General features: G+C 46.7%; 1 protein-coding gene across 1 annotated transcript in view; it reads left to right on the top strand.

The window, feature by feature from the left end:
* The window catches only part of LOC115391533 (zinc finger protein 277-like), a 42,523-nt gene extending 33,206 nt beyond the window's left edge, over window positions 1-9,317 (top strand). Inside the window, exons 2-12 of the mRNA XM_030095805.1 lie at window positions 6,357-6,638; window positions 7,021-7,109; window positions 7,288-7,370; window positions 7,446-7,537; window positions 7,626-7,736; window positions 8,090-8,222; window positions 8,308-8,369; window positions 8,494-8,590; window positions 8,700-8,742; window positions 8,830-9,004; window positions 9,100-9,317. Of these exons, the coding sequence (XP_029951665.1) occupies window positions 6,357-6,638; window positions 7,021-7,109; window positions 7,288-7,370; window positions 7,446-7,537; window positions 7,626-7,736; window positions 8,090-8,222; window positions 8,308-8,369; window positions 8,494-8,590; window positions 8,700-8,742; window positions 8,830-9,004; window positions 9,100-9,289 (1,357 nt within the window). The 3' untranslated portion in view covers window positions 9,290-9,317. The remainder of the gene's footprint in view (window positions 1-6,356; window positions 6,639-7,020; window positions 7,110-7,287; window positions 7,371-7,445; window positions 7,538-7,625; window positions 7,737-8,089; window positions 8,223-8,307; window positions 8,370-8,493; window positions 8,591-8,699; window positions 8,743-8,829; window positions 9,005-9,099) is intronic.
* The last annotated feature ends 1,014 nt before the right edge of the window (window positions 9,318-10,331 follow it).

The following is a 10,331-nucleotide window of genomic DNA, read 5'->3' on the forward strand; positions in this document are numbered from 1 at the left end:
GTGACGCACACCTCGAGTCTGCGCGTATAACTCCAGCAACTTTGGCTCCCAGTGGCGGGCCTCCCCTTCCGCCCGATCTGCAGCTGCTCTCCTCCTCTTCAACAGTTTAAAAGCTCCGCTCCACTCCACCTCTTTACGCCGCTCCTCCTTCACGGACCGCGAGGGTGCGGGACATTTGTTCCACAACGACTGGTAATATACAAATTGGGGAGACTGTGGTCCTGTTAATAAAAGGAAAAAGGGCATTGAGCCCAGAGACTTGGTGGGTCCAGGTACACGCACAGTGTACTCTTTTCCTTTTTATGTTGGTTGTGACTGGATGAATGAATGAGATAAAAATATTTTACAATCATGTGTTTTAAAGGATGGTAATGTCAAAATAAAGATTAATGTATTTTCTATTCTGTTGTCCCTCATTCCCTCAGTCCACTGACTTGTGTTGCCTTTTTCAGGCAGGGTAATTTGCTGTTTAATCAGCTGGCGTTGTCACCATTTCAAAATTTAACTAGGTATAATCAATTCTAGATTTTATGAATATTTAAGTGAGGTGAATTGATTAATCTGAGGCCCATTCGGCTACATATGCAAAAGGTGGTACAATTCAGTTACATGTTTCAGGCAGTAGTATGTCATACAATTTAATTTTTATGGAGTACCTAGTAAAATATGACACATTACAATTTTGAAGTAACTCGCCCAACACTGCAGCATAATAATTTGGCACACCGGATTTAGATTGTGGATTGTGTTCAGCGACACTTTCTTTGTTTAGCAGTAACTCATCAACTGAAACACACATTATAAGACATTCAATTTTACACTGTTTGGATTGTAAAAGAAGGAAAAATAATTTTATTTGTCATATAGAACTTTTGTTAAAACATTTTTTCTGCTATGCTGTATATGACCTTTGATATTCAAGCTGCACCGTCTAGTGGACTGTTCAAGAATTGTGAATTCAGTAAAATATCTCTGCTTTCTGACTGTTTTGTGATCTTTCAATAATTGATGAATGCACTACTACATTATGACAGCAAACAAATGACAACAAGAACACATTTAAACCAATAACTAGACTCATAAAAAGGCCTTCATTTGAAGGACTATTTTTATCACATTTCATTAAACTATAAACGATTTCAAGCACGAGTACCTTCCATCTGTAAAAGGGGCTGACAACTGATTAAATTAATCCAATCTATGGAAGTATTTATTATTAATTGTGGAGAGCCGACTTTACCACTGTGCAAATATTGATAGGCTTCAGTGCTCTTATAATTCCTTATAGCCGGGCCATCCACGCCAAGAGACAACACGAAATAGTTGAAAATATCGCCATACATATGACCGATCACCACCTGATGGTGAGTTGGATTCACTGGCGGAGGAGGAAACCAGACAGACTTGGCAGAACGTTCTGTGAGGGTCTGCTGGGAACGTCTGGCAGAACCCTCTGTCAGCAGGGTTTTCAACTCCCACCTCTGGGAGAGCTTCTCTCATATACCGAGGGAGGCTGGGGACATTGAGTTAGAATGGACCATGTTCTCCACCTACATTGTCGAAGCAGCTGCTCAGAGCTGTGGTCGTAAGGTCTCCAGTGCCTGTCACGGCGGCAACCCCTGAACCCGGTGGTGGACACCGGAAGTAAGCTGCCGTCCAGCTGAAGAAGGAGTCCTATCGTGGATTGTTGGCTCGTGGGACTCCAGAAGCAGCTGACAGGTACCGGCAGGCCAAGCGAACTGCAGACCGAGTGATTATGGAGGCAAAAACTCGGGTCTGGGAGGAGTTTGGGGAGGCCATGGAGGAGGACTACCGGTCGGCCTCGAAGAAATTCTGGCAAACCGTCCGGTGCCTAGGAAGGGGAAAGCAGGTCTCCACTAACACTGTTTATAGTGGAGGTGGGGAGCTGCTGACCTCAACTGGGGATATTGTTGGACGGTGGAAGGAATACTTTGAGGACCTCCTCAATCCCGTCGCCACGTCTTCCATGGAGGAAGCAGAGGCTGAGGTCTCAGAGGTGGACTCGTCCATCACCCAAGCTGAAGTCACCGAGGTGGTTGGTAAGCTCCTCGGTGGCAAGGCACTGGGGTGGACAAGATTCGCCCCGAGTGCCTTAAGTCTCTGGATGTGCAGGGACTGTCTTGGTTGACACGTCTCTGTAACATCGCGTGGCGGTCAGGAACGGTGCCTCTGGATTGGCAGACCGAGGTGGTTGTCCCCCTGTTTAAAAAGGGGGACCAGAGGGTGTGCTCCAACTATATCAAATCAAATCAAATCAAATCAAATCAAATCAAATCAAATCAAATCAAACTTTCTTTGTATAGCACTTTTCATGATAATAAAAACAACGCAAAGTGCTGAACAGTAAAAAACAGTCATAAAAACAAAAGAATAAAAACCGCACCATCAATAAATATACACCACACACACACACACACACACACACACACACACACACACACACACACACACACACACACACACACACACGCATGCACGTACGCATGCACGCACACAAACAGTCATACACCCAATTTTTGCCCATAGCAAGGCAGAGGAGACATGGCATGGCCCTCAGCATCATGAGAAAACACTACTAGTGGGGCCGTCCACGCCAGAAGAAGGCGAAGGTCATTAATACTAGGGCCCCAGCGGTCGACCCCCGACCCCGTCAGACCAAGGGGACCCCGCACAGCGAGGTGTGGAGACCCCCAGGCCAGCCAGGACCTGAGGACTCGAGCGCAGTAACCCCAGCAGAGGACCGAGACCAACTCCCAGACCCAGTGTGAAGGACCCCCCTCAAGAAACACTGGAGTGAAGCAGCTGAAAACCTAAAAAGATATGATACAAAGCAAATAAAAAATAAGTAAGATAAGATTATAAAATAGAAAAGTAGAATAAATTAAAAGTACATAATAAAAATAGAATGAATAAATAGGATAAGTATATTAAAAATCAAAATGACCAAAAATAAAAATGATGGAGATAAGAACGATAAAAGGTTAATTAAAAGCCAGATTAAAAAGATGTGTTTTTAACCTCCCTTTAAAACTATCAACAGTCTCTGCGGTCCTGAGGTTCTCCGGCAGGCTGTTCCACAGGCGGGGGCCGTAGTGGCTAAAAGCCGCCTTGCCATGAGTTTTTGTTCTTGCTTTTGGAACACACAATAGGCCGCTGCCAGAGGACCTCAGGGCCCGCGAGGGTCGATAGGGTAAAAACAGATCAGCGAGGGTGCAAGGCCATTAAGACATTTAAAAACTAATAAGAGAACTTTAAAATCGATCCTGAAGCAGACAGGGAGCCAATGCAGCGACTGTAAAACCAGTGTAATATGGGCCCGCCCCCTGGTCCTTGTCAGCACGCGTGCGGCTGAGTTTTGTAACAGTTGTAGGTTTGAAGCGTTCTTTTTGGGAAGACCAGAGAGCAAGGCATTACAATAATCTAATCTACAGGAGATAAAAGCATGCATTAGCACCTCTGTACTCTCCTGAGAGAGAAACGGGCGACTCTGGCTATATTCTTCAGATGATAAAATCCAATCTTAGCTATGTTTTTAATGTGTGGAATAAAACTTAGCTCAGAGTCAAAAATCATGCCCAGGTTCTTAACTGATTGTGCCAGTTCAAAATCTAATCATTTTGGTAAAATTCTCTCCCTCTGGCCTTCTGGACCAATAACTAAAACCTCAGTCTTGTCCTGGTTGAGCTGTAGGAAATTCACTGCCATCCATGACTTGGTGTCTGAAATACAGTTAAAAAGGGTTTCTATTGGCCCTGTGTCATCAGGAGACACGACGATGCACAGCTGAGTATCATCAGCGTAACTATGGAAACTGATGCTGTGTCTCCTGATGACGTCCCCAAGTGGAAGCATATAGAGATTAAAAAGTATGGGACCTAAAATTGAACCTTGGGGAACCCCACACCTAATTTCATGGGTTCCTGAGGAACAAGTATCCAAACTGCGGTCGTTGTATCGGTCTGTTGTGGTGAAGAGGGAGCTGAGCCGAAAGGCGAAGCTCTCAATTTACTGGTCAATCTACGTTCCCACCCTCACCTATGGTCATGAGCTTTGGGTCATGACCGAAAGGACAAGATCCCGGATACAAGCGCCTGAAATGAGCTTCCTCTGTAGGGTGGCTGGGCGGTCCCTTATGCTGCGTTCACACCGGACGCCTCGAAGCTGACGCTTGTAACGCTTCAAGCACGACGCTGACACCAGGTGGTCACAAAGCTCGCGACGCTCGCGACGCTCTTGACGCGCGTCAGTTTATTGGCGCGCGGGAGGCTGATTTCTGTTTCCAGCTATGGCGGATCGTATCAGGAGAGTGGCTCGGCTTTATTTGTTAAATAAAGCCAGACCGCGTCGTCGTCGGAAAAGTCGCTATTGCCTGGTCTGCTCCTCTCTGCTCTGACTGCAGCGGGGAGCGCTGCTGAGACTGACCGCTTGTGAGCGCTTTGGGACGGGGGGAGTGGCTCACGCAGCACCCGCTGCTCATTGACGACAGCAACGAGACGTCCTGTCACGTCTCCAGAGCACCAGAAAAGGTCGCTAGATTTGTCGCTAGTTGCTTTTGACAAAAAAACATCGCCAAGAGGCTTTGGAAAGTCGCCAGATTTAGCGAGAAAGTCGTCAATTTGGTAACACCGGCTGACCCGCATCGGTGCTTGGATCACTCGTAGTGACGTAGCGTCGAAAGTTCAGTTTTCCCAACTCTCAAAAAGCGACGCTCACGACGCTCCTGACGCCGGGGACCCGCCTCATGGGCGTCGACGCTCGAAACGCTTGAAAAGCGACGCTCATGACGCTCCTGACGCGCTGCCCCGCTGCCCGCCACTCCACGACGCTCGTCCACCATAGACTTTGCATAGAAAAGCGCCGCTCGCGACGCTTGCGACACGTCCGGTGTGAACGCACCATTAGAGATAGGGTGAGGACCTCAGTCACCAGGGAGGAGCTCGGAGTAGAGGCGCTACTCCTCCACATCGAGGGGGCCAGCTGAGGTGGCTCGGGCACCTTTTTAGGATGCCTCCTGGACGCCTCCCTGGAGAGGTTTTCGGGGCATGTCCCACCGGGAGGAGACCCCGGGGAAGACCGAGGACATGCTGGAGAGACTATGTCTCTCGGCTGGCCTGGGAACGCCTTGGAATCCCCCCAGAAGAGCTGGAGGAAGTGTCTGGGGACAGGGAAGTCTGGGCATCCCTGCCGAGACTGCTGCCCCCGTGACCCAGTCCCGGGTAAACGGTGGAAGATGGATGGAGATTTTACATTTAAATCTGAGAAAACTAATTTCTATTATCTAAAAAAAAAAAAAAAAAAAAAAAAACTGGAGCTCCACTGACAAAATAATGAAATGTGCATGTTTTGTTGTTGCAGCTTTTTTTTATTTGTTCGTTTATATTTGTTTTAGTTTTAGTTTTGCTGGACAGAGGCAACGATTTAGTTCATAATTTCTTTGGATGTTGATAACCTAACTTTGTCACTAATAGTGAATCGTTTGTTTGTTCGTTGCGTTTATTCCTTTGAAAATCACTCTGACTGCTCTGTTTACCGGAGGAAAACCAGCCATAGCTTCTCCACACCGCGGGGAGGAGGCAGTGAGCCCAGTTGTCCTCCGCCTACCCATCAAATAAAAGAAGAAGAAATACTGTTCTGTGATTGGTCCATTTCACTCGGTGTGTGACGTCGTTTCCAAAATGGCTGCCACGGGAACGGTATAGCGCAGATTTTTGAAGTTTTTGATTACTTCACTGCAGGAGCAGATTTAAACGTTTATTATTGTGATTTATGATTATAAACTGCTATTGTGGCCATTCCAGAACATTATTAATCTCACCCTGTCTTGAGGATTATACACTTTATGTGTTGATGATCTTAGAGACTGCAGACAGCAGTTGGCTGAGTTGTTAGTCTGTTTTTCTCTAACTCTGCTGCAAATAGTTTAAAATCCATCCACTAATTGCTTTAATTAGTAAAATCTAGTTTGACATGTTCGCAGATTTTTAGCTCCTGGTTGACTTTAATGTCACTCGGACACTGAGCAGAGAATCATTCAGTCAAAATGAGGCATCAGCTGAAAAATAGACACTTTCTGTTTTTCGGTCCTGTCAGGGTGGGTTTGTATAAACGTGCATAATGCAACAGTGAGACGAGAAGATTTGTTTTTTCCCGTTTTTTACTGTATTTTGCCATCTAATTTTTTCTTTAAATTTGGCTTTTTGTTGAAATTGTAGTCAGATAAGCATCCCGCCTTCATACTGCAGTGTATTCAAATTAATAATAGAAACCCAGTAAGTAGCATTTAAAGTTGAAATTTGTAACGGAATAAGAACGGCAGTGACATAAGTGGTTTGGAGCTGCGTCTCCCCCCTCTGGTCTGTTGTCCCCTCTGCTCTGGTGGATCAGCTGTCTCTTCCTCTCACAGGTCAGGACAGCATCCTGGAGCCTCTGTGTTTCCCGGAGCGGCCGGCCTGCAGCTGCAGTGCTGTGGGGGTGCAGAGTGGGGGCGCCGAGCTGCTGGTCTGCCTCTTCTGCTCCGAGTCGGTCCCCACACAGCAGAAAGACGCACTGCTCAGACACCTCCTGCTGGAGCACAAGCTGGTGATCGCCGACGTCAAACTGATCGCAGACCTGGCCAAGTAGGAGCACTGTGTGCACAAAGCACACACCTGAACACGCTGAAAGATGGATTTATTAACCTTTATTTACTGGAAGGTTGGGCACGTCTGACAGTCTCCATTACTTTAACTTATAAATCATTTTTGTTTGTGTCAGCAACTTTATTTTAATCTATCAAATAACTGATGGACAGCAGCGAAATGAGGCTTATTGGATTAACAGAATAATCAACAAAATGAAGTTAAATGCGTAAATTTAGGAATCCCAACTGAAAAATCAGATCAATATTTAGTAGAACTTCATTTAGCTAAAATAGCAGAAACTAAACGCATCTTACATCCTTATACCCGTTGCAGGCCCTGTGCGGTCTCTGCTCTGATCATCCTCTGCTGCTCCCATCAGGTACCTGCTGTACTGGAAGGGCCGGTTCATGGAACAGTCACTCACTGACTTCTGCAGTGTGATCAAGACCAACTCCACCGGCCCGGTCGGTGAGTGAAGCTCTGCTTCAGCTGCCGGTGATGAAACTGAAGGGAAATTCAGAGGTTTCACATTCAGTAAAACAGACTAACAGAACCTGCATTGGTCTTCATGCAAGACAGGGAAGATGCTATTGAGGAGTCCGATTTGACAAGATGAGCAACTGACAAGAAGTTGTCGACATTGCAGAGAAACAGGAGGAGTACTTCCTGCTGTGTGACGTCCTTCCAGAAGATCGACTCTTCAGAGAAAAGCTCCAACAGAAACGACTGGTGGGGATCGCTACCTGGATGGTACACGACACTCTCAGCATGATGAGCATGAGACTGAAAAAGCCTCTTCTGCAGGAGGAGGTGCTGGAGCAGCAGCAGAGGGAGAGAGAGGACAGCAGCTTCCATCGACTCTGCATGTTCTGCAACGAGGAGTTCACCGGGAACAGGTCGCCTTTCACACACAACCATTTTTACCTTCTTCATCAATGGACTCTTCTTTAGAAAGTCATTCATTTGTGAGCGGCGTGTCTCCAGGTCGTCCATGTTGAACCACATGGCGCGAGAGCACTCCTTCAGCATCGGACTCCCTGACAACATCGTCTACTGCGACCAGTTTCTGGACACGCTGCAGAACAAACTAGACAAGTAGGAACCGTCTCCCTGTGTCTCAGAGCAGTCTGGCTCTGTCACTTGAATGAAAAATGTGGGTTGCCTCATTTTTAACGTGAACTGTTTCGTAACAACCGACGTTTTCAACAGGCCACTTCATTTTGAAGCAGCTTGTCCACAAACACACCTGGTTAAATGGAAGATTACAACCATGTCAGGATGAAACTGGAACTTACATTTTTTTTTTTAGATTTGTGAATTAAAGACAATGGTAAAAGCAACTCCAGGACATTTCTAGATCAGTTTCTGCATTATGAGGGTTTTCATAAAGCGTTGGTGAAACTGTCGGTTGACCAGTTGCTGTCTGTTGGCTTCCTGCTGTCCGTCAGTCTGCAGTGTCTGTACTGCGAGAAAACCTTCCGAGATAAAACCACGCTCAAGGATCACATGAGGAAGAAGGCTCACCGCCGCATCAACGCCAACAACCACAAGTACGACCGCTTCTACGTCATCAACTACCTGGTGAGGGGGGAGGGGCCAAGGGGGGGCTGAAGAGCAGTGGACGGTGTTTTCTTCCTCTCACACTCTTGTTGTGTTTCCCTGCCAGGAACTGGGGAAAACCTGGGAGGAGGTGCAGAGCGAGGACGACCGCGAGCTGGTCGAGGACGAGTGAGTAATCCTCAGAGGGGTGTCCAACATGAGGCCCGTGGCGTCGTTCTGGTCTCGTGTGGAATCCAGAGGTCAGAGCTGCTCCACTGGTGAGTCTCAGGTGACGTGTCTGTGTCGTCCTCAGCGATTGGTCGGACTGGCGGGCTCACCCGGTGTCTGCTGTGTGTCTCTTCTGTGAGCATCAGTCGGAGACGATGGAGCAGATCTACACACACATGAAGGTCAGCCGCTGATAGATCTCTGTTCTCAAACCCTGATCAGATTTTTTGTGACGTCTGAACCTTTTTGGGACTGGGGTTTTACCGGTTTCTGGTTTTGTGCTGACTGCAGGAGAGCCATGGCTTCGATCTTCACCGCCTGAAGACAGAGCTGAGTGAGTAACCACTGCCACTGGGACAGTTTGAGTCCACAGCGGAGGAGGACTCCTCTCTGTTGACGGATCCTCTTCGTCTTCTTCCAGACCTCAAGTTCTACCAGCAGGTCAAACTGGTGAACTTCATCCGGCGTCAGATCCACCAGAGCCGCTGCTACGGCTGCCAGCAGGCGTTCGACTGCAGAGCCGACGTCCTGCGTCACCTCGAGGCCGAAGGTCACATGATGGCGCTGCCGGAGGCGTCCGCCTGGGACCAGCCTCAGTCAGTAGCCAGAGCAGAGAATAATGATTCAGTCACAGCAAACCTGAACACTGGCAGGAGAAATTAGTCAGTCAATCAATGCTCGTCTCTTCCAGGTACTACTTCCCCACATATGAGAACGACGCTCTGCTCTGCACGCTCTCCGACAGCGAGGAGGACGAAACGGACACGACGGAGCACGGCGAGGACGTCCCGGTGATCGCAGAGGACATCTCCAACCTGAGAGACATCCGGCAGAGCAGCGTCCTCGGCCAGCTGCTGAGGAGCCGAGCGTCCTGCAGCTGACGCTCAGCTCAAACCCTCTACATGCACTTTCAGCCGTCTGACCTTCATTCATGCCCTGAAGATCCCAACGTGTGGTCGCAAATCGAAACAAGCACACATCCACTGACAAAGGCACATGTAAATAAAATAATCAGTAAATGCTTTGATGGTCTCAGTGCTTCTTAATCTGTCTCCGTGTAAACGGTGGAAATTAAGTCACCATAATAACAATCCAACTTGGTAGACTGTCAATACGAATGTCTGTGTTCTCTCATTGTTAATATTTATAGTTTATTGTTCTCTTCATAAGTGTGTGTGTGTGTATAATCAACAGCATCCACTGCCGGCCCAACATGAAAATGAGACCTTTCTCTGTCATTTCCATGGAAACACATTATTTTCAACTTTTCTGAAACGAACATGCAAAAATGAGAAGCTGAATCCCTCCAGGAAATCCCAGGACATCCTCCACCTTGCATGTCTCTGGTCGTGGTGGATGGATCAACAATAATAATCAATACTATTATTGGCAATGCTTGATCCAAGAGAAATGCGGTATTCTGCAGTTTGTCACCTCACGCAGAGACTGAATGAGAAACAAGTTCAAGCTGGATTATTTGTAATAAGAAAAAGTCTGAGATGCAGAGGCAATGCGACAGATTTATAGTAAATCATAAAAATGTTTTTTCCAAAGCCAAACATATAATACAAAAAGTAACATCAATGTCATTATAAAGCCAATTTAAGGGAAAATACAATGAAATGTCAAAAAAAAAAAACTCCTCTCACCGTTTTATTATGGTTTTTTAAATTTGACAGTCACTTAAAAAAATTATCACACACACACACTCAGTTTTCTCTTAAATCTTCTAACCTGAATTTTCTACAATTTCCTATGATCATACATATCTGTGGATCAACTGTGAAGTCGTGTATCTCTATAAATCCTGAAAGGAATTTCTCAATCCTTCTTCCTTTTAAGTCTTGTATGAGTTTCCAGTGATTTATACCTCGAATCACTTGTCTCTCTGTAGATACAGCCAGTTTATGTCTTGAATCCGCT

Source organism: Salarias fasciatus, chromosome 7, assembly GCF_902148845.1.
Source record: "Salarias fasciatus chromosome 7, fSalaFa1.1, whole genome shotgun sequence".
NCBI classification, from domain to species: Eukaryota; Metazoa; Chordata; class Actinopteri; order Blenniiformes; family Blenniidae; genus Salarias; species Salarias fasciatus.